This window comes from Colias croceus, chromosome 20 (assembly GCF_905220415.1).
Source record: "Colias croceus chromosome 20, ilColCroc2.1".
Lineage (NCBI taxonomy): Eukaryota > Metazoa > Arthropoda > Insecta > Lepidoptera > Pieridae > Colias > Colias croceus.
The window spans coordinates 2,776,626-2,802,224 of NC_059556.1; the positions used below are offsets into that span (position 1 = coordinate 2,776,626).

Consider the following 25,599-nt stretch of genomic DNA (forward strand, 5'->3'; position numbering starts at 1 on the left):
GGGCCACGGGTATGTGTAGAATTCATCCGTGACCCCATCAGCGGCAGCCCGTCGCCGGGCCCAAACAAGCTAAGAGCCTCCCAGCTCTACCCTCATGGAGTGGCGTGAGCGGAACACGTCTCACGCCGCCTCATCCCACCGGACAATGGACTAAATCCCCGCTCCATCGCCCGGCTCCCATCGTCAAGGAGGCTGGTTGCGGCTGCGTAAATCAGCCGCAGCGCGACGACGACGCCCAATAGGACGTCGGCGCCGGATCGGGTCCGCGTGAGGATCCCTCTCGCGAACCCGCTCCGCCTCCTCTTTCCGCGAGATCACGTCCTCAGAGAACGTGATCACCGCGCGCCAGGATCTGTCGCTACCCACCATTGCGCGAACAATGGAGGGCAGAGAGAGATCCGACCCAACGACCGCGACCAAGCGAGCACGAGGCTCGGCCCACGCGGGGCACTCGGCAAGAGTATGATCTGCCGTGTCCTCCGGGCAGGCGCACCAGTGGCAAGCCATGCTGGGCTCCCTCCTCGCGACTTTACACAGATACCGCCCGAAGCAACCGTGCCCGGACAGCACCTGCGTAAGGCGGAAGGTTATTGCCCCATGCCGCCTGTCGCACCACTCCTGCAGCACCGGTCGAATCGCTGCGACCGTCCGCTCTCCAGCGCTGGGCTCTTCGAGCCGGCGTTCCCACTCTCGGGACCGCCGTTCGGCAGCCTCAGCCCTCCACTGCTCAACCTCCTCATAGGGTGGGTTGATCCCAAGCGACTTGGACGCCGAGACGCGGCGATACACGTCCGCAAGCATCTCGGCATCCAGTTCCCACGGGGGCGTCCCGGCCATCACGCACGCTGCCTCAAATGACACCGTGCGGTACGCCCTCACTACCCTAAGTGCCATGACCCGTTGCGGTCTCCGCAGGAATGGTCTACTACGGGCGCTTAGGGCATCTGCCCAGATGGGGGCCCCATAGAGGGCCATGGAGCGGATTACGCCTGTATACAACCGGCGACACCCGCCCCTAGCACCCCTGAGGTTCGGGAGCAAACTTCCCAGTGCCCCAGCCACCCCTACAAGTCGGGGGGCGAGGCGACGGAAGTGCTCCACGAACTTCCATCTGCTGTCTAGCACAATGCCAAGGTACCGCATTGTGGATCCGACCTTGATGGGAACCCCGCTCACCCGGATCTCCGATCCAGCGCTGTGCAGCCTTCGACGGCCGGGAAAGAAGATAGCCTCCGACTTCTCCAGCGCCACCTCGAGACCTAGCTGCCGAATGCGACATACCACATCCGCCACCCCCGCAGCAGCCAGGAGAGCTGCTTCGCTGTACGAGGCACCGCGCGCTGTCACCAGGGTATCGTCCGCGTAACAGGTTACGCCGATACCTGGGAGATTTGCGGCGCGCAGGACCCAGTCGTATCCAATGTTCCACAGGAGCGGTCCGAGGACTGAACCCTGTGGAACACCGCACGACACCTCCCTCTCGCTCCATCCATCTCGAGTAGGGTACGCCACAGCCCTGTCCGAAAGATATGATCGCAATAGGCGCATCATATATTCCGGAACGCGGTGAAAGTGGAGAGCGTCTACAATCTTGTCCCATGGCAGGGTGTTGAAGGCATTGGCGATGTCCAAAGACACCGCCAGAACAACCTCACCGTCCTCAGTTGCACTCTCCACTGTCGCCCTCACACGCGATATGGCATCGAGCGTGGACCTACCTCGGCGAAATCCAAATTGATTGTTGCTGAGGTCCGGGCCTATTCCCTCTAAATGGTTGACGAGGCGAGCTGCGAAAACGCGCTCAAAAAGCTTGCTCACCTCGTCAAGCAGTACAATTGGCCTGTAGGCAGTGGGCGAGTTCTGCGGGCGCCCATCCTTCCTCAGCAGGACCAAGTTCCCCGTCTTCCACCTGCGGGGAAATTGGCCCCGCCGAAGGCAGGCTGAAAATAGCTGCTCTACTCGGGGTCCCAGAGCCTCCATCGCCAGCACCCAGGCTCGACCAGGGATTCCGTCTGGGCCTGGGGCGGTGTTCTTCTGCTTGAGCCGCCCCACTGCTGTCTCCACTTCGTCGCGGGTGACATCCGGAACAGATGTACCTGCGGAGTCTTCCTGTTCATCAGACGTCGCCGCCGTTGTAAAGGCATCTCTTCCCCTTTCTGGGAACAGGGTTACTACAATCTGTTCCAGTAAGCGAGGCTCGAGGGACTGAGACAGGGGTGGGGCCCACGGGCGAAGCTTCTGCCTTACCCGCTTGTACGGCCGACCCCACGGTTCTCGGTTCAGGCCCTCAAGCATCTCGTCCCAGGCCCGGTCCTTGGCGCTACTGATTGCCTCCTGCAGAGCGGTCACGCACTCCCTATAAGCAGCGTACAGTCGCGTTTCCTCTTCCTCATCGCGCCATCTCCGGCGCCGGTGTCTAGTGTACGCCCGCCTCGCAGCCACACAGGAGGTGCGCAGCTGGGCGATTTCGGCAGACCACCAGTACATCCTGCGTCTGCGCGGAGTTGAGCGGGCTCTGGGCATAGATGCATCGCAAACCTGCACCATGGCGTTTGCCAGCCATGCTGCTTCTTCCTCGACCGAACCGTCCTGGGGCGTAGGTATCCACGACTGCACTATGGCAGCCTCGATCAGAAGATCCCTGTCGAGGCTCCGAAGTGCCCAGCGCGGACGCCTTTCAGTCGGGGGAGACCAACTGGAGGCCATCGAGGGCGCAGAGATACTGAAGCGAATATACCGATGGTCCGACAGCGTCTCCACATCGGTAACGACCCTCCAATCCTCGATTCGCCGTGCAAGGGGGGGGCTGGCAAACGTGACGTCAACGATGGATCCACCCCTTTGCCTAACACAAGTTAGTTCAGACCCACGATTAAGAACTGAGAGATCGGCTGCAACTGCCCAGTCCTGTAATACCGCTCCCCGCGCATTCCTCACCGAAGACCCCCATGCCATTGACTTGGCATTGAAATCTCCGGCCAGGAGTATAGGCTGGGGACGGGCGAGTTCAATCAGTTCCCCCAGCTCTGCCAGAAACTGCTCGAACTCGTCCAGTCCGCGGTTGGGAGAGAAGTATACTCCAACCACTGTGTACCCTCTGATCGATGCCGAGACGCAACCTCGCCGCCGGGCAACTCGATCCATGACAGCACCCCCCTGCGCCACCAACGTCACCAAGCCATCCACGTCCCCCGCCCAATTATCCCGGGGAGGTACCGAGTATGGCTCAGCTACGACCGCCACATCTATCATCCACTCCGCCAGACCCTGGAGTAATAGGTCCTGAGCTCTGGCGCAGTGGTTGATGTTGGCTTGAAGAAAGCGGAGAGCCATCACTACGTCTCCATTCCTTCTACCACCACGGGCGCCTCAGATGGCGCAGGGCCTGAACGCGATGCGACTACCGGGCCATCGCGCCTCTGGCCTCCTCTCTTCCGCTTTGGGGCTTTGCAGGCCGGGCCCCCGAGCCGGTGTCCCGCGGGCAGTTTTGCATCGGCGCAAAGAACACAATGAGCAGCTGCCGTGCACCCTGCAGCCTTGTGCCCATTTTCGCCACATCGGTAACAGACATTGCTTCGGTCTGTGGGCGACGAGCACATGGCCCTAACGTGTCCCACCTCCAGGCACCGGAAGCAGCGTTGCGGCTTCACTGCACCGAGCGAGACCCCCGCGGAGATCCATCCAACAAGGATGCGCCCAACCTGCGCCACCTTTTTTGCAGCAGCAACTGGGCAGCTCACCCACGCCGTGGTGGAACCTCTCGATCCCACGCGCAGACCACTACACTTAACCTGGTCCGCGGGGCACTCACCCACCCGGGAGACCGCAGCTGCAACTTCCTCGGCAGCCACCGAATCATCCAGACCAGTGACCCGCACCTCCGCGCACTTTACCGGTCTGGATACCTTTATGGTATCCTCGTCCCACACCTCACGTAGCCTACTAGCAAGGGCGTCCGCCTCCTTCGCACTTGTAGTGCCCGGAATTTCCAAAATTCGGGCCCCAGTCGCGGCACGCTTAAAGCGTAGGGCGCTGACACCGATCTCCGTGAGGTCGATCTTTTGCCGGGACCCAGCCATTACAGAGGCGTACGTGACCCCGCGCGCCTCCGCACCCGGCTGCAGGGTTATGACTACAGCCGAGGACGAGGGAGAGCGGAGTTTAGGAGCCCTTTTTCCTACTTTAGCCTCCGCCTTGCTTTTCTTCCTTTTCTTCTTCCTCTCCACTAGAGTCCACCCTTGCTTAGGCGGTTGCTGCTGGGGAGCGGATGACGTAGACGGGGCAACCCTTTCGGGACGCCGCTCCGCCTTCTTTCCTTCTTTTCCTGGATTGGCCTTTGGGGCCAGACCGGTACCCACAGGCTGTGCAACAGCCCGCGTTTCGCCCTGGTTTTTATTCACAGCCTTGGCCCTCTTAGAAGCCTTTGAAGGCGGGAGTTGAGGGAAGTCCTCGGTTAGCACTTGGCTAACCGCCATCCCCCCAGTCCTATCATCCGCCGCCAGTGGCGGCCTCACGCGCCTTTCTGGAGGTAGGCGTTCCTCCAGCACATCCAGTCGGGCGTTAACCATTTCTCCAACCTGCCGCATGATGTTCGCGGTCAGTTCAGAGTCCGCCTGCTGCTGCTGCGCGCGCTGCGCATGTTGTGCGCCCCCAAGCGCGGCTTTCATCTCCACCATCTCCTTGCGGAGGGCTGCAATCTCCCCACGCAGCCGAGTGTTGTCGGCCTGGAGCCGCCGTGTGTCTTCGGAGGCGGTGCGCTGCACAAGTAGTGCTACCGCCTCTTGGATCGCCTCCGACGCATCCTTTAGGGTCCGTTTCGACGTCCCCTTCAGGTTTGAGGATTTAGCCTCTATGACCGCAAGATTCTCCTCAATGCGGCGCCGTAGGGCTGCGGTTGATTCGTTGACGTCGGTTCGCCCGCCGCCGGCTTCTGCGTCCGCGACCTGAGAGCTTCTCGAGACCTGGGTCTCTCGCTCAGTCTCAAACTCGGGCTTGCCGCCTACAAGCTCAAGGGCTTTCCTTGCGGCAACCATTTCCGCCAGAGTCTTCCTTGCAGAGGCCGTAGGTGTGCGCGATGTCGACGAGCGTCCCTTGCCCCTCTTGGCACTCTTCTTGGCCGTGCGCGTTCGTCCCTCTGTGGAGGAGCCCGAGCAGCTCGCTCCAGAAGACCGCTTGCGTTTCGCCCACAATCGGTCCTCCTCGTAAGACTGGACCGTCATGAGGCTGTCTACAGACGTTGCCGCAGACAGTCCACTAGGTCCAGCTTTCCTCCCCCTTGTTCTCATACGCTCCATTTGAGCGCGCGTCCCTATCCCAATATCCGTATCACTTTGCAAATCGTTGTTTTCCTTTGTCCGTTTGCCGGAGTCGTCGGTCGGTCCAGTGACTTTTGGCGCCGAGGAGGCCTGGGAACCCACCTCCTCAGTGTCTTTGCGTAAGTTTTTGCCCCCCCCAGAATACGTGGGGCAGCCTGAGTTGGACTCAGGGAGGGATTCTCCACTTTTGGTGGTACCCTCCTGGGGTAGTTTATTTTTAAAACTTACCTCCATCATCTCCTCCTCTTTCCTCTAGTTTGCAGTACGCCTGCCGGGTTAAACCCGCCAGCCGCTACCTAGGGCTGGGCCCTTTCGGCTCCACAACGGCCTCATCGGCCCCAACCCCAGTACTAGGTGATGCTGCGCACATACCATCACCTAGGAGTATTATTTAGCAGCCCTCCGGCCTCCTCGCTGGTTTTGGTCCGCGCCGGCTGAGCAGCCGGTACCCCCCATATCTGGGGGGCCTGCCCCTATCCGCCACCTGGGGACGCGCCCGATGGGAGACCAGAAACTCCACACGGGAAAATTGTATAACCTAACAAATCATCATCGTGATGCATTTATTTACTTTGACATTAACTTATGTATTAAATCTTTTACTTTGACAAAGAATACAGTGTATCTGCCAACTAGATATAAGCGAGAACTTGCTATGTTAATAGCATATAATATTAACCAGTCTGGTACATGTTCGGTATCAGACCATCAATCTACTACAATTTTATGTAGTAGTTATTATAATATACATCAACCTAGGTTAAGTGTTGACAGACAATCTAGCCCTAAGCTAGATTTAAACTAGTATATAAGACAACAGCTAAGCAGTCTTTTACCATAGTGCATCAAAATATTCAAGGCTTGGCTAGCAAATTGTTAGAAATAGAATTGTTTCTGAATGATAACAATATTAAAATATTTTGTGTAACAGAACATTGGCTTAAACAATGTCAGTCGTTAGTAAATATTGAAAATTACAAATTAAAGAGTATATACTTTAGGACGCAGGCTATTCACGGAGGTTCTGTTATTTTTGTACATGATAGTGTAAAATGTAAAGAACGAACTGACATTGTTAGTCTTTCTGTAGAACGGACCATTGAACTGTCCTGTGTGGAGCTGGAGCGTTATATTATTGTTTGCGTTTATAGACCCCCTTCCAGTGACTATAATATGTTTGAGAAAGTCATGGAAGAAATATTAAAGCGTCTAAGCAGGAGTAAAAAAAAAGTTATAGTATGTGGTGATTTTAATATTGATTTACTTTTACAAACACAAACGGCTACACGAATTGTTAATTTATTTCAGTCATTTAATCTATATAAACTTTTTAACGAACCCACACGAATTACACCTACTTCTGCAACCTGTATTGATAATATATACTGTGACTGCATCTGTTTAGAGAAAAATATTCTCAATACATTGACTTCGGATCACTGTGGCCAGAAAGTAGTTTTTGAATGGGATTGCATACCTACATTTAAAAGGATTAATGTTAGGCCTATAACTAAAAAAGGCATTAATAAATTTAAGAATAATATTAATAAAAACCTGCCCGTACTAAATGATCAATCCTTTCCTAATAGTCCTTGTGAAATGTTTAAAAATCTTTTTAATTTAGTACATAATGAATTTGAAAAAATATTTAAAGTTAAATCTTTAAATATTACCAAGGATTTACCATTTAGTAAATGGGCGACAGCTAGTATACATAGGTGCAGGAACATTCTTTATGAATTATATGGTATGAAGCAATATAATAAAGACCCATCTTTTCTTAGTTATGTTAGAAATTACTCAAAAATTTTTAAAAAAGTTTGTTTTACTGCAAAGCGTTTGTATATCAAAGAAAAAATACGCGACTCTGATAATAAAGTTAAAACAGTTTGGTCTATTATTAATGGTGAAATGGGTAAAAGCAAATCAAGTAATACCATAAAACTTGTAAATAATGACAGGGTTATTGACAAAAGTGCTGATGTTGCGCTTGCTTTTGAAGAATTCTTCAGTAGTGTCCCTGCTACTATTACTAATAGTTTAAATTCGTCTTCAGCACTTGCAGAAACCTTTTTGAGAGACCATGTTGCGGGGTGCAGTACATTATTTGAATTACGACACGTAACTGCTAGTGATATTGTTACTGCCTTTAAGACGCTTAATCTAAAAAATACTTGTGATCTTTGGGGAATGTCCGTAAATTTAGTTAATAATATAATAGAAAATATTGCGAAAAATTTAGCTTTCATATTTAATAAGTGTTGTGACTATGGTACATTTCCTAATTTACTAAAGCTTAGTAAAGTTATACCTCTATTTAAGAAGGGCGATCAAGAAGACTGTAACAATTATAGACCTATCTCTATTTTACCAACATTAAGTAAGGTATTCGAGAAGTTAATATTAAACCAATTGAGTAGTCATTTTGCATCTAATAATTTACTGCACACCAAACAGTTTGGTTTCACAAAGGGGCGCTCAACCACAGATGCTGGAGTTGCACTTCTAACACATATTTATAAAGCATGGGAAAACTCAAAAAATGCTCTGGGGATATTTTGTGACCTCTCCAAGGCATTTGACTGCGTTGAACATTGTACTTTGTTACGTAAACTTAATCACTATGGAATTACAGGAAAAGCCCAGAACCTCATAGCGTCATACCTGCATGATAGGATACAGACTGTAGTTGTTAATGGAGAACGTTCTAGCGGTGCGTCAATTAACATTGGTGTTCCACAGGGGTCCATTTTAGGTCCCTTCTTGTTCTTGGTATATATCAATGATCTTCCCTATTATTTGCAGGATAGGTGTGAAATAGTTCTGTTTGCAGATGATACCTCATTAATTTTTAATGTGGATAGGCATGACCCAAATGTTGACGAAGTGAACAGTGCTCTTTCACACATATCTGAATGGTTTACTGCCAATAATTTATTATTAAATGCCAAAAAAACCACTTGTGTTGAATTTTTACTTCCTAATGTAAAAAAGTTGAACAGAGATATTACCTTGAACGGGGAGGTATTGCATCCTACTGAGTCTACTGTATTTCTAGGGTTAACATTGGACGAGAAACTACAGTGGGGAGCCCATGTCAACACCGCTGCAGGTAAGCTCAGTTCAGCTGCATATGCAGTCCGAAAAATAAGGCATCTCACCGATGAAGATACGGCTAGATTGGTTTATTTCAGCTACTTTCATAGCATTATGTCCTATGGAATTCTACTGTGGGGCAAGGCTGCAGATATAGAAACTATATTTATCTTACAGAAAAGAGCCATTCGCTCTATATATAATTTGCGTGCTCGGGACTCACTAAGAGATCATTTTAAGAATACTGGTATCCTTACTGTACCATCACAGTATATATTTAATAATATTTTGCATGTTCACAAAAACGCCGACTTACACACAAGAGTAGGAGATAGACACGATTATGGCACAAGGAACAGGAATAGAATTGAAATGCCGTTTTTCCGATTAGCTAAAGTTAAAAATTCATTTATGGGTCAAGGTATACGCTTATACAATAGAATTCCTCTCAATATTAAAGAGTTTAGTAGTTCTAAATTTAAAACTTATATAAAAGGTGTACTAGTTCAGAGAGCGTACTACAGTATTCAGGAATATATGGACGATAAAGACCCATAGAGGGTTGTCGCGTAAAAGCCACAGGACAGTTCTTTGGCATATTATGATATATTATGTATAAGTTAGATATAAGTTACATATTATGTAATATTGACATGATTTTAAAAGAGCAACTATGGAGTTTCTTGCCGATTCTTCTCCATAGATACTGCTTTCCGAATCGGTGGTAAATGTTAAAATACTTATGTAATGACGATTCGAAAGTGCTACTAAATAGTAGTCTAATTGAATAAATGAATGTTTGAGTTTGAGTTTGAGTTTGAATTTAAATTTCCATTATATTTCTGATAAATAGCCAAAAAATGTATTTTTTTCAATTTCTTCACTAAAAATCGCGCTTTACCTGATTTTTTTAAAGATAGAGCCAAAAAATAATAAAAAGAGTGTGTGTATTTATGTACACGCGTTAGAAGTTATACTTCTTTGGCGTATGGAAAAAAATACTAGAATATACAACTTGAACATAGTTACATACCACCTAGAACTAACTTCATGCGTGTGTGCACGCGCATCGTAAAAATTCACTCTCATCATTTTTCTCCATCGCGCCAAAAGAAGTATAACTTCAACAACTTCTTTACGTCAGCTTATTATGAAATCCATTCTTTTGTGGTATGAAGTACATACAGAATAATACAGAGATGTAGGTAGATAGCCATTGAAGTTGTTTACAAGAAGAATTACCCAAACGCATCTCAACACTATTTGGAAACAAATCGATTGAACTCTGTAATCAGAACGGAATTGAATGCTCCGTTCCCAGCAAACAGTAATTATACAGTTTACTCTTCAGCTGATTTGAACATCATTTTAATTAATTCTTGTGTATGCGTCCAATTTTTGTCAGTTTTTCAATAGATAATATTATATTTATACCATTGTTTGAGTATTTAGGCAACAAAGCTATATTTAATAGCTTTTCGATTTTAATTTTTCATTTAACTTTAGTTACGATTAATTCTTTCTCATTTCATGTTCACGCTCATTGTTTATCTTATAGATGTGATTGTTAATACTTGGGGGCCTGGTGACCCGTAACTCAAGTATTTTATACATATCGCGGGCACCAGTCTCTCACAAATGTTAGTGTTAATATATTATATAGATAAACAATGTATACAGGGTTACTTCTAAAACACCGGCAACCTCGCAGGACAAGATACCTAACATCATAAGCAACAACATTTGTTCTACGACTTTTGATAATTTTTTAGATTTTATTTTCATACAAAAATAAATATTCATTTAATTTTCCGTTTGAATATTATAAACTCTACGCCTCCCAAAAATTACGTAAACAAGAAGTGAACGAGAGGGGGAAGGGGGCGTCGCGTCGTCCATCCGATATTGAATAGAACATAGACTTACAAATATTAGGAGAGTACAATAAAAGTTTAAAAAATCATTTAAAAATCATTTATTGCGTTATGCCAAAAGTCGTAGAACAATTAATGTTGTTACTTATGATGTTAGCTATCTTGTCCTGCGAGGTTGCTGGTGTTTTACAAGTAACCCTGTATATATTGTGCATTTGTGATGAGAGAAATAAATTAATTTAATTTAATTTAATTTACTCTTCTCAGCTGAAGTGAACATCATTTTAATTTCTTGTGTGTATCGTTACATTGCGTGCAGTTTGGTGTAGGGCATAGGACACTTTTTCATGTTATAACATTTGTTAAGGATTTTTTTCATACATGGATCCATTTATGCAAACAGGGACCAACCCACAATTTCGAGAATATGAGGATTTGTGAAAAGTATTTTGTCTACCAAAAAGTCCAAAGCTAAAAAAGTTCCACTTCAAAACGCGACGTCGACACGTCTTGACGACGCGGTTGGCGCAGTGGTAAAGTAACTGCCTACTGAGCCGACGGTCCCGGGTTCGATCCCCAGGGCAAATATTTGTGTGATGAACTCAATTATTTGTTCTTGGGTCTGGGTGTTATTATCTATATATGTATTTATTAAATATTATATTTATCGTCGCCTAGTACCCACAACACAAGCCTTAATTGAGCTTACTGTGGGACTAGGTCGATTTGTGTAATAATGTCCTATAATTAAAAAAAAAAATGTAACAAAGCTGCTTCTTATCGATAAAACTGCACACAATCTTAACAAGTGTGAACACATACCTAATACACACTCATTCACACAACCTCTGACAGTGCTTGTTAGTGTAAAATATTCAGTACTCACTGCGTTTGGGATTTATGGCATTTGAAATATCTTGTTACAGTTTGAAATGAAAGAGATCTTGTTGGTGTTACGTATGTAACGGAGCAAGTTTAATTTCATTGTTTATTTATTTATGTTTTACAGTACTAAAAATAAATAAACATGTAGATATATATATACTTATATTAATCAACAGAAACAAATTTTGTTTAAATAACAAAGCAACGTTTATTGATTCATTATTTTTTAAATACAACAATTTCGTCAAATTCATTTCATAAATTGCCTATTTCTATTTTTATTAAATTCTTTTTAAACTTCGAAGTTTATTTTAATTATGTTTATTAAAGTATGCAATGTACACATAAAAATAGCTTTCTCAATTCGATTTACGTTACACATAAGACCCCATATTACATGTACCATATAACAATTGATTTGATTTGCAAATTATAGCATATATATATATATATATAAATCTCGTGTCACAATGTTTGTCCTCAATGGACTCCTAAGCCACTTAACCGATTATAATAAAATTCGCACACCGTGTGCAGTTCGATCCAACTTGAGAGATAGGATAGGTTTTATCCCGGAAATCCCTCGGGAACGGGAACTATGCGGGCTTTTCTTTGAAAACGCGGGCGAAGCCGCGGGCGGAAAGCTAGTAGCATATATTAATTGCCAAGCCAAAGCCAATTGAAACCAATACGTAAGTGGGATATCGATGAAGTAGAATTTGCCAAGATGTCAATAATCTATAATACTGCAATCATAGTAATTGATTAAGAAGCATTCAAGATAATCTAATACATGTAAATCTATTTATATCCATTGAATATGTGTATTTAAGCTTACAAATAGACATAATTATAATAAGTGTATTATACATATTATATTAAGTGTATATACATTATATTATATTAACCCAGATAAGCCTGAAACTAAAATTTTCTGAAAATTTTGAAAAAAGTTACATTATTAGTTTATTAGATCTTATGCAACATAAAAAAAATTATGAAAAAAAAATTAAGTGTAAGGCTTTCAGGGAAACAGCCGTCCTATATGTAGGACAGTAGGATAATAAGAGGAAATAAAAGACCATTTATGACAAAACAGAATGTAATCAAAAAGTGTAGTTTATTAGATAACTATTGATTATATTACCCATTGTTATATGTAATTTACTAGATTAACACTATTTATGAATGATATATTTCAAAACACTTGACACACACTCCAACATCACATTTCTTGCAACGTGTCAAACCCTAACCGTGTTGCACCAACCCAAGCTTTGAACCCGTACCTAATAGGTTTACCTTTTATGTGCTGTTTGCAGCCATGTCTACCATAGTAGGGGATCATGGCCTCATCTACACTGTAATGCTCTTCAAGAGGAGAAAACTCTAAGAACTTTTTATTTAGAAGTGTAACTAGTACTTTTGTGTATTTGTCTTGCAAATCCAGATTATCATTGACATGAAGGTGGCGAAAAATAAAGTCAAATCTATCCCTAGTCATAGCCGAGCTGATGAATTCATTATTTGTATCAGGGGGGTTTTCCCAATACATTCTTCTATGGGGGAGCCATGAATAACCACTAACCAACAATATGCCGATGAAACATTTCATATCTTCAGTGGTTATGTCTTCAGGCAAATTCTTATTGACAGCATATATTTTATTGCTCTCTGACACCAACAACGAAATAGCATCTTCATCTAAGAAGTTTTCAAACCACTCAATTAGGCGCTTATCACTGTTTTCATCACTACATACTACATAGTAAGTATAAAACTAATTCCCTTTCTCAGTCCCTATGTATGCTTAAATCTTTAAAACTACGCAACGGATTTTGATGCAGTATTTTTTTAATATATTGAGTGATTCAAGAGGAAGCTGTTAGTATAAAATAATTTATTAGCTTTAAGACAAAACGGGCGAAGCTGCGGTTGGAAAGCTAGTCAATCATATAACAGGACGATAGAATGAATGACGAATGTAGGCTCAATTATATGCATCTAAAATCAACATGGGCGTAGCCACGGTGGGGCAGAGTGGGGCACTTGCCCCACTCTAGCTTTAACCTGGAAGGTAGGTAGATACCTAACCAAATCTAAAAATTGAAGTAAGTACCTACTAACTCTTTTGACTGACTAACACCTCAGTGTCATACGCCCAGCGACCAAACGGCTGAAGATTTTTGGATCTATTTCGTGATGTGGTAGGTGAACAATAAGGTGTTTTGAATAAGAATAATTCGAATAACGAATTAAACACGAAAAAAGAAAATAGTTGAGGTTTCTATGTTACATGAACTGTAAGAAAAATGAGTATAGTACCCCAATTAGTTACCCCACTAACTTATCCAATTTCACTTTTGTTGTTTTACACGTTCTACAACACACTGATACTTTTTACTTTAGACTTATTCGCCATCGCAAATGCCTTCGCAAATGCCTTCGCGAATGCCTTCGCGAATGCCTTCGCAAATGCCTTCGCGAATGCCTTCACCAATGCCTTCGCGAATGCCTTCGCGAATGCCTTCGCAAATGCCTTCGCGAATGCCTTCGCCAATGCCTTCGCGAATGCCTTCGCAAATGCCTTCGCCAATGCCATCGCAAATGCCATCGCAAGTGCCTTCGTGAATGCCTTCGCAAATGCCTTCGCGAAAGCCATCGCAAATGCCTTCGCGAGTGCCTTCGCGAATGCCTTCGCAAATGCCTTCGGAAATGCCGGCGGTACAGGTAGGTGAACAATAAGTTGTTTTGAATAAGAATAATTCGAATAACGAATTACACACGAAAAAAGAAAATAGCTGAGGTTTCTATGTTACATGAACTGTAAGAAAAATGAGTATAGTACCCCAATTAGTTACCCTACTAACTTATCCAATTTCACTTTTGTTGTTTTACACGTTCTACAAGTCACTTAAATATGATACTTTTTACTTTAGACTTATTCGCCTTCGCAAGTGCCTTCGCGAATGCCTTCGCGAGTGCCTTCGCGAATGCCTTCGCGAATGCCATCGCGAATGACTTCACAAATGCCTTCGAAAATGCCTTCGCAAGTGCCTTCGCGAATGCCTTCGCAAATGCCTTCGGAAATGCCGGCGATACAGCCGCCGGCATTTGAAGACCTGGATATAACTTTGGGTACATACAGTTGCTAGTTACATATTATTTTTTATTGTTGCCCCACCTTGAGCCCATGGCTAGCTACGCCCATGAAAATCAACACGAATTGATCTTAATATTCTTAATTAATTCAGGTTTCATTAATTTAGGTTTTAAAACAAGCATTTGTATATAAACAAAAAGGGCCAAAACTGAAGTAAAAGCACAGGTAAAAGCTTCTCCTAACTTGCATATAACGTTTCTACGTTTAGAACTCAATATTGTTAAAAGCGTAATGAAGCGGTACGTACTAAGCTCTCTTTGTTACATGAAACTAGCTCTGTTGTGTGTAATTAGCAAGAAATTAAAGTCTTGTCTAAAAAACTATTTTATTTTAAAATTTGCTTAGAAATTCGGATATGTGTAGACTAGATTTCGAGCATTTTATAATACCTTTGGTTTACATTTACATCATTTACGGGTTAATAAATTTAGTCGTTTGTTTTATGTACTTAGATGGATTTATTTTCTATCCTTATGTTTCTGTTCACCTTTAGAAACTATTTTAGGCATATAAATATTACCATTTCATTTGTAATAGCGACTCGAGCAATCAAAAACTATATAAGGCTCATACATGTATAAAGTAAGTATCTCTTCAGATTAGAAAAGAGCGTTAATCAGTTCCACACAGTTGCTTAATTAAGGCGAAGAGCGATTCACTGTACACTTTAAGCGCTTCTACCTATTTTCCTTTTTTCCAAACCTAGACGATACCGATATTTAACAATTCACGAGCCAAATGCTGATAAGTGCTGCCATAATGTCCGAAGCAAATTACGTTAGAAATTAAAACCGCAAAAACTCTGTGGCCCCTTAAACGAACCGGCCACCTTGTGCTGACACTTTCATTATACGGGTCTCCACAGAGCGAACAGCCTCGCGAACCAATTGCTGCGCGAAGGGGCTCGGTCAGTATCTTCAGTATGGACGTGGCTTATTATAAGCAGGCCATGAATGTTCCCACTGCAGTTACTAGGCGAATCTAAATCTAAATGTGAATGTTTGATTTAACAAGCCGGTTGCCTCACGATGTTTTCCTTCTCCGTCCCAGTACCTAGTAGTAATGTTATTAACATATGCAGATAAATTGAAAAGTTTATTTCCTGTGCCATCACTAGCCTTCATCTACGAGGTCCTTACCACTGAGCCACTAATGACGAACGTGGTTTGACCGAAAACAAAAATAGCCCACGTCTACACTGATCGAACTGCTTTTCGCAGCCATTCGCGAGGCTGCTCGCTGTGTGAAGACCCGTCATTTACTTGATTTCATTAAACCATAGCCGTGTGAATCGAATAATCGGCTAGCAACGCTAACGAGACCCTCAGACGGTATTCAAATTGCGTTTTTCATGTTTTAGACCTTTTCAGAGCTGAGAATTTAGGAGTATTTAAGGCTGTGCTTAATGAGAGAGTGCAAAGTTGGGAACTACATTTAAAAACGGTACATTTTAATGTGTAACAAGTTACCGTTAATAATTTTAGTAAATTTTATTTGAGATTTATGTTTCTTCTGTTATTCAAACATAGACATTATTTGACAAAATCATTTCTACCATAAAGAGAAACTTGTTTTGAAGCCGGAGTCGCGCTTTGAATTGCTCTAGGATTCACGTCATTCCCGGAAAAAACGTTATTTTAAATGTCATTCCAGAACTTTTCCAGAACGTTCTAGAACCTTCCACACATTGAATATCATTTTAATTTACAAGCAAATGGATGTCGGGAAGCATATATACGTGTTACAAACGACTTGAAAAGATAAATTCCGTTCAAATGAATAAAATATAAGCTGACGACTGCATTAATATTAATGAAGCGCTTAATCGCTGTTTACAAATCCACGTGAATGTGACATTATGTTCTGTGTTTACACGCTTTTAGCAAATGAAATGCTAAAGGAATTGTTCCTTTGAACAATAGATGATTTTCGATTATTATACGTTCCTTAGTATTTTATAATAGATGACGATAGTTAATTACATGCTTAGGCAGAAATATTTTTTTGAGAATAGTTTTTGAATTCCTTATATTATAGGTATCTTTTATTTTTATTAGAAACGTACGGGTTTTATAAAGTGTGATCAATATTTTTCTTTCTTTCTATTCTAAAGTTACAAAATTACTTAGTTTTACTTAAGTTATTTAAGTGCATTGATCGCCATCTCAGTGTATGAAAACAATTTAAATGGTTCGCATTTGCCTACAACAAATCGGACCCGTGGTTCCTGAGATAAGCACGTTCATACAAACAAAGAAACTCTTCAACTTTATTATATACAATTAGATAAATTATACAAGAAATGTAGCTATATTAAGCAAGTAACAGAACAGTATACCTAAGCCTGAAGCCACTAATAATAGACTTAACATCTTTACAAGGTATTTTACCAAAACGATTGTACGATTAAATTCACAAATCTTCTTGAGCTCGCAAAAACTGTAATCTTAACTAACAGGGACAATAATGAATTAACGTTGCAGCGGAAGGAATTAATTAATCTCGGAACGTATTTTTTCTTTAGAACCGTCTAGAAAAGATTTATCGCTCCTTAACTGTTTTTATTGTAGTCTTTAAGAAATACACTAAGTATGTAGAATTTTTCAACCGACTTCAAAAAAAGGAGGAGGTTATCAATTCGGCCGGTATTTTTTTTTATGTATGTACACCGATTACTCCGAGGTTTCTGAACCGATTTATGTGATTCTTTTTTTGTTCGATGCGGGATGGTGTCGAATTGGTCCCATAAAAATTTTATTCGGATAGGCCCAGTACTTTTTATTTTATGGGCATTTTTGCAAGTGCAAGTTTGAAGTCGGTTGTTTTTATTAACGCAGTTATCACTTGTATATCTGAAAGTTTTCTATAAATTTTTTGTCGTATGAATATTATTATATGAAACTAGCGGTCCACCCCGGCTTCGCTTGTTGTACGTGTCTACGTTTTCTCCCCATAAAAACCATCATCGAATACCCACCCATAAAAACCATCAAACCATCATCATATCAAGGAATATAATAGAAAAATAGTTATGGAAATCGGTTCATATTTGTTGATTAATTTTTATTATAAAGGAGAAATACAACAAATAGCGTCTTTTCAAAGTCATCAAAATATATAGAAAATAATGCCATCTCATATACCTAACTTTAATTGAAAATCAGCTCTCAATTAAACACAATATATTTGAGAATACACTCGAATCATTTATATTTAATGAATCAATTACATGCCTTGAGCAAACCTTTGTAAAATTGAAATGAAACGTAGTAATTAAGAGTTCATTATTATAAGAATAGCGACGAAATTTAAATTTTTGATTACCTCCCATCATTTGGGATTCTTCTGTAGACAGATATCGCCTACAGGCCGTCTAGACTATGTGGTATACGTTGAATTTCATTAGAATCTGTGTTTGTTTAGAATTTAGTGTATCTGCATAATAATCAATCTATTATGGTTTCATTATCATATGCTATTTTGTTCATAATATGCAATATCTGTGTATATGATAAATAAAACAAAGATGAGAGAGAGATTTAGATGTGTAGGTACCTAGGATATTGTTTAAAATTATGATATAAATGGTATTTATTATGTATTTGTTATTTTATATTTATATTATTACTTTATGGCATGTAAAATGACTAAAATTATATTTAATACATGTGTTTGTGTGAATTCTATATGAATTAATAATCTCAACATTGATAAACAGTATAGTTAATCAGCTTAAAGCACAAAGGGCTTCATGGGCATTTGCTTGTGATGTTCCAGTACTTTTGAGTGTTAAGCTATTTGATACCAGTTGTTATGACATACTAATATACAAATTAATGTACGAATTCAAATAAAGATTTTATTTATTTATACTAGGTACCTAAACATAATAATATTCTTATTAAAATCTCTTTCATTCTATTAACAAAAAAAAAATGAATTTTTCCTCACTTGACAAGTTTTTAAAATTTTCATCGAGTTTATAAAAGGACTCATTCAAAATCCTAATTTTTCTGCTGACTACGTAGTTAATACGATAGACTACGTAGTTATTAGTTATCTCTACGTGTAGTCAACACCATAGACTGCGTAGTAGTTACATCTCTACGTATTCAGTGTATGGTTGTTACAGCCAAACCATTCGATGTTTGTCGAAATTTCCTAGACGGGTTTGACGGTCTATAATTTCCGACATGCAAACAAACGGTTTTCGGAGTCATATTGTCATATTGATTTAAGGGCAGCTGGTTCTAACCAAATGAATAGATAATTTGATTTACATTGTAGATGAAATTGTATTGAAATTTTCTGGTTGGCGGTACGTAATTGTTGAAATTTGAAGCTTTAAAAGCGCTATGACTGGCTAAATTAATGTGTTAAGTATCAATTTGAATTTGACAAATTAATATTATATAGATACCTATACTGACTTACTTATTTTCCCGTGTCCCCTAGCTGGGGCAGAGGGCATCCACAGTGCTCCGCCGCGCCAGGTGTATCAGATACTTAAACTAATATGCGTATTACAGTCATGACAGAAGAATATGATTTCTTATAATATAGAATCGTATAGAATTAGTAAAAATGCATTCAGAAATAAAAAACCTTTTTGAAGTAGATAAAAAATAATACCTCTTGTTTTTATTTTGTGTATGAACTAGAAATAACCATCAAACATTAATCTGTAGTTTATGTCTTTGATTATTACTGATCTATTAAATTACTCGTAATATACCATCATCTGGGAATAATCTTTCATTTTAATGAAGTTGGTTTTAGTATCGATTCTTATACGATGTTGTTTTACCTACTCACGTTAAAGCGTTATTCTTATTAATTCTTCTGTGATATTATTATATTATTCTGTTGATGAACAAATTAGATTACCTATATAATAGCTCCAACAACAGTTTTCATTTCGATACAATGCTAATCTTGGTTTAATAAGGATTATACTGGGAATAAAATAAAATCCTGTTTTTGGCACATAAATTACATTGCATCAATACAAATAGACAAATAATAAATACGCTTGATAATTTCTTTCGTTTTTCTGCATATCATTGAACACACCTTTATTTAAAGATAAATCTAAAGAGATAAAATTACAAGATATAAATTCGTAGAAACAAGGTAAAGGTTATCACAAGATGAAGAGGATGTTTACGCAAATAACTCCAGCAAATGCCGCGGGCAAAAACCTAGTTTAATTTTATTGAAACTACCTGCATTTCTCATTTATTAAACTAGAGATAGCGTTAGCAACTTTTAAGTATTCTGTGCTAGAGATTGATTTTCACTTGCTTAAAAAAAGACAACAAGTCAGAAATTATGACTTGGTGAACCGATTTTGATGATTGTCTTTTTATTTGAAAATTGGTGCTTCCCGTGTGGTCCTTTTGTTTAGCTCTTACAATGTGAAAGCGGTTTAGTTTATTATAATACTAGCTTTCCACCCGCAGCTTCTGCGCCCGCGCAGTCAAAGAAAAACCCGCATAGTTCCCGTTCCCGTGGGATTTCCGGAATAAAACCTATACTCCTATCCTATCTCGGGTATCAAAATATCTATATACCAAATTTCATGCAAATTGGTTCAGTAGTTAAGGAGTGATTAAGTAACAGACAGACAGACAGAGTTACTTTCGCATTTATAATAATAGTATTAGATTAAAATGATAATTTAAAAATAATAGATATTTGAATAACCTTCAATTATATTTTTTGGTTTTTATGGCATTCAAATGCTTTACAAATATAAATTTATAAAGAATAGAAAAAATTCGATCACGAGGCGGGACTCGAACCCGCATCCTTCGCGCCATTCCGGGGCGGATGCCTAACCAACTCAGCCACTCGTGACCCGCCTGAGCAATCGAATTTATTCTATCCTTTCAGTTTTATGTGTCTTAAGGGACACACCGCGCGCCATCTATTGAGATGATTTAACAACCATCTCAATCAATATGAAGCACTTTTCAGTGAATACAATATTGTAACGATGGAACACGACCTTTTCTTGAATTTATATTTTTTGGTTTTTATGGCATTCAAATGCTTTACAAATATAAATTTATAAAGAATAGAAAAAATTCGATCACGAGGCGGGACTCGAACCCGCATCCTTCGCGCCATTCCGGGGCGGATGCCTAACCAACTCAGCCACTCGTGACCCGCCTGAGCAATCGAATTTATTCTATCCTTTCAGTTTTATGTGTCTTAAGGGACACACCGCGCGCCATCTATTGAGATGATTTAACAACCATCTCAATCAATATGAAGCACTTTTCAGTGAATACAATATTGTAACGATGGAACACGACCTTTTCTTGAATTTATATTTTTTGGTTTTTATGGCATTCAAATGCTTTACAAATATAAATTTATAAAGAATAGAAAAAATTCGATCACGAGGCGGGACTCGAACCCGCATCCTTCGCGCCATTCCGGGGCGGATGCCTAACCAACTCAGCCACTCGTGACCCGCCTGAGCAATCGAATTTATTCTATCCTTTCAGTTTTATGTGTCTTAAGGGACACACCGCGCGCCATCTATTGAGATGATTTAACAACCATCTCAATCAATATGAAGCACTTTTCAGTGAATACAATATTGTAACGATGGAACACGACCTTTTCTTGAATTTATATTTTTTGGTTTTTATGGCATTCAAATGCTTTACAAATATAAATTTATAAAGAATAGAAAAAATTCGATCACGAGGCGGGACTCGAACCCGCATCCTTCGCGCCATTCCGGGGCGGATGCCTAACCAACTCAGCCACTCGTGACCCGCCTGAGCAATCGAATTTATTCTATCCTTTCAGTTTTATGTGTCTTAAGGGACACACCGCGCGCCATCTATTGAGACGATTTAACAACCATCTCAATCAATATGAAGCACTTTTCAGTGAATACAATATTGTAACGATGGAACACGACCTTTTCTTGAATTTATATTTTTTGGTTTTTATGGCATTCAAATGCTTTACAAATATAAATTTATAAAGAATAGAAAAAATTCGATCACGAGGCGGGACTCGAACCCGCATCCTTCGCGCCATTCCGGGGCGGATGCCTAACCAACTCAGCCACTCGTGACCCGCCTGAGCAATCGAATTTATTCTATCCTTTCAGTTTTATGTGTCTTAAGGGACACACCGCGCGCCATCTATTGAGATGATTTAACAACCATCTCAATCAATATGAAGCACTTTTCAGTGAATACAATATTGTAACGATGGAACACGACCTTTTCTTGAATTTATATTTTTTGGTTTTTATGGCATTCAAATGCTTTACAAATATAAATTTATAAAGAATAGAAAAAATTCGATCACGAGGCGGGACTCGAACCCGCATCCTTCGCGCCATTCCGGGGCGGATGCCTAACCAACTCAGCCACTCGTGACCCGCCTGAGCAATCGAATTTATTCTATCCTTTCAGTTTTATGTGTCTTAAGGGACACACCGCGCGCCATCTATTGAGATGATTTAACAACCATCTCAATCAATATGAAGCACTTTTCAGTGAATACAATATTGTAACGATGGAACACGACCTTTTCTTGAATTTATATTTTTTGGTTTTTATGGCATTCAAATGCTTTACAAATATAAATTTATAAAGAATAGAAAAAATTCGATCACGAGGCGGGACTCGAACCCGCATCCTTCGCGCCATTCCGGGGCGGATGCCTAACCAACTCAGCCAGTCGTGACCCGCCTGAGCAATCGAATTTATTCTATCCTTTCAGTTTTATGTGTCTTAAGGGACACACCGCGCGCCATCTATTGAGATGATTTAACAACCATCTCAATCAATATGAAGCACTTTTCAGTGAATACAATATTGTAACGATGGAACACGACCTTTTCTTGAATTTATATTTTTTGGTTTTTATGGCATTCAAATGCTTTACAAATATAAATTTATAAAGAATAGAAAAAATTCGATCACGAGGCGGGACTCGAACCCGCATCCTTCGCGCCATTCCGGGGCGGATGCCTAACCAACTCAGCCACTCGTGACCCGCCTGAGCAATCGAATTTATTCTATCCTTTCAGTTTTATGTGTCTTAAGGGACACACCGCGCGCCATCTATTGAGATGATTTAACAACCATCTCAATCAATATGAAGCACTTTTCAGTGAATACAATATTGTAACGATGGAACACGACCTTTTCTTGAATTTATATTTTTTGGTTTTTATGGCATTCAAATGCTTTACAAATATAAATTTATAAAGAATAGAAAAAATTCGATCACGAGGCGGGACTCGAACCCGCATCCTTCGCGCCATTCCGGGGCGGATGCCTAACCAACTCAGCCACTCGTGACCCGCCTGAGCAATCGAATTTATTCTATCCTTTCAGTTTTATGTGTCTTAAGGGACACACCGCGCGCCATCTATTGAGATGATTTAACAACCATCTCAATCAATATGAAGCACTTTTCAGTGAATACAATATTGTAACGATGGAACACGACCTTTTCTTGAATTTATATTTTTTGGTTTTTATGGCATTCAAATGCTTTACAAATATAAATTTATAAAGAATAGAAAAAATTCGATCACGAGGCGGGACTCGAACCCGCATCCTTCGCGCCATTCCGGGGCGGATGCCTAACCAACTCAGCCACTCGTGACCCGCCTGAGCAATCGAATTTATTCTATCCTTTCAGTTTTATGTGTCTTAAGGGACACACCGCGCGCCATCTATTGAGATGATTTAACAACCATCTCAATCAATATGAAGCACTTTTCAGTGAATACAATATTGTAACGATGGAACACGACCTTTTCTTGAATTTATATTTTTTGGTTTTTATGGCATTCAAATGCTTTACAAATATAAATTTATAAAGAATAGAAAAAATTCGATCACGAGGCGGGACTCGAACCCGCATCCTTCGCGCCATTCCGGGGCGGATGCCTAACCAACTCAGCCACTCGTGACCCGCCTGAGCAATCGAATTTATTCTATCCTTTCAGTTTTATGTGTCTTAAGGGACACACCGCGCGCCATCTATTGAGATGATTTAACAACCATCTCAATCAATATGAAGCACTTTTCAGTGAATACAATATTGTAACGATGGAACACGACCTTTTCTTGAATTTATATTTTTTGGTTTTTATGGCATTCAAATGCTTTACAAATATAAATTTATAAAGAATAGAAAAAATTCGATCACGAGGCGGGACTCGAACCCGCATCCTTCGCGCCATTCCGGGGCGGATGCCTAACCAACTCAGCCACTCGTGACCCGCCTGAGCAATCGAATTTATTCTATCCTTTCAGTTTTATGTGTCTTAAGGGACACACCGCGCGCCATCTATTGAGATGATTTAACAACCATCTCAATCAATATGAAGCACTTTTCAGTGAATACAATATTGTAACGATGGAACACGACCTTTTCTTGAATTTATATTTTTTGGTTTTTATGGCATTCAAATGCTTTACAAATATAAATTTATAAAGAATAGAAAAAATTCGATCACGAGGCGGGACTCGAACCCGCATCCTTCGCGCCATTCCTTCGCGCCATTCCTTCGCGATTGCTCAGGCGGGTCACGAGTGGCTGAGTTGGTTAGGCATCCGCCCCGGAATGGCGCGAAGGATGCGGGTTCGAGTCCCGCCTCGTGATCGAATTTTTTCTATTCTTTATAAATTTATATTTGTAAAGCATTTGAATGCCATAAAAACCAAAAAATATAAATTCAAGAAAAGGTCGTGTTCCATCGTTACAATATTGTATTCACTGAAAAGTGCTTCATATTGATTGAGATGGTTGTTAAATCATCTCAATAGATGGCGCGCGGTGTGTCCCTTAAGACACATAAAACTGAAAGGATAGAATAAATTCGATTGCTCAGGCGGGTCACGAGTGGCTGAGTTGGTTCGGCATCCGCCCCGGAATGGCGCGAAGGATGCGGGTTCGAGTCCCGCCTCGTGATCGAATTTTTTCTATTCTTTATAAATTTATATTTGTAAAGCATTTGAATGCCATAAAAACCAAAAAATATAAATTCAAGAAAAGGTCGTGTTCCATCGTTACAATATTGTATTCACTGAAAAGTGCTTCATATTGATTGAGATGGTTGTTAAATCATCTCAATAGATGGCGCGCGGTGTGTCCCTTAAGACACATAAAACTGAAAGGATAGAATAAATTCGATTGCTCAGGCGGGTCACGAGTGGCTGAGTTGGTTAGGCATCCGCCCCGGAATGGCGCGAAGGATGCGGGTTCGAGTCCCGCCTCGTGATCGAATTTTTTCTATTCTTTATAAATTTATATTTATAAAGCATTTGAATGCCATAAAAACCAAAAAATATAAATTCAAGAAAAGGTCGTGTTCCATCGTTACAATATTGTATTCACTGAAAAGTGCTTCATATTGATTGAGATGGTTGTTAAATCATCTCAATAGATGGCGCGCGGTGTGTCCCTTAAGACACATAAAACTGAAAGGATAGAATAAATTCGATTGCTCAGGCGGGTCACGAGTGGCTGAGTTGGTTAGGCATCCGCCCCGGAATGGCGCGAAGGATGCGGGTTCGAGTCCCGCCTCGTGATCGAATTTTTTCTATTCTTTATAAATTTATATTTGTAAAGCATTTGAATGCCATAAAAACCAAAAAATATAAATTCAAGAAAAGGTCGTGTTCCATCGTTACAATATTGTATTCACTGAAAAGTGCTTCATATTGATTGAGATGGTTGTTAAATCATCTCAATAGATGGCGCGCGGTGTGTCCCTTAAGACACATAAAACTGAAAGGATAGAATAAATTCGATTGCTCAGGCGGGTCACGAGTGGCTGAGTTGGTTAGGCATCCGCCCCGGAATGGCGCGAAGGATGCGGGTTCGAGTCCCGCCTCGTGATCGAATTTTTTCTATTCTTTATAAATTTATATTTGTAAAGCATTTGAATGCCATAAAAACCAAAAAATATAAATTCAAGAAAAGGTCGTGTTCCATCGTTACAATATTGTATTCACTGAAAAGTGCTTCATATTGATTGAGATGGTTGTTAAATCATCTCAATAGATGGCGCGCGGTGTGTCCCTTAAGACACATAAAACTGAAAGGATAGAATAAATTCGATTGCTCAGGCGGGTCACGAGTGGCTGAGTTGGTTCGGCATCCGCCCCGGAATGGCGCGAAGGATGCGGGTTCGAGTCCCGCCTCGTGATCGAATTTTTTCTATTCTTTATAAATTTATATTTGTAAAGCATTTGAATGCCATAAAAACCAA

General features: G+C 41.2%; 1 protein-coding gene across 1 annotated transcript; it reads right to left on the minus strand.

The window, feature by feature from the left end:
- Positions 1-3,335: 3,335 nt before the first annotated feature.
- LOC123701030 lies at positions 3,336-5,549 on the minus strand. The gene has a single exon (XM_045648441.1). The coding sequence runs from the start codon at positions 5,547-5,549 to the stop codon at positions 3,336-3,338; it is 2,214 nt and encodes a 737-aa protein (XP_045504397.1).
- Positions 5,550-25,599: the final 20,050 nt, after the last annotated feature.

Coding starts and splice junctions, on each gene's coding strand:
- LOC123701030 (XM_045648441.1), bottom strand. CDS start 5,549: ATGGAGGTAAGTTTTAAAAATAAACTACCCCAGGAGGGTACCACCAAA.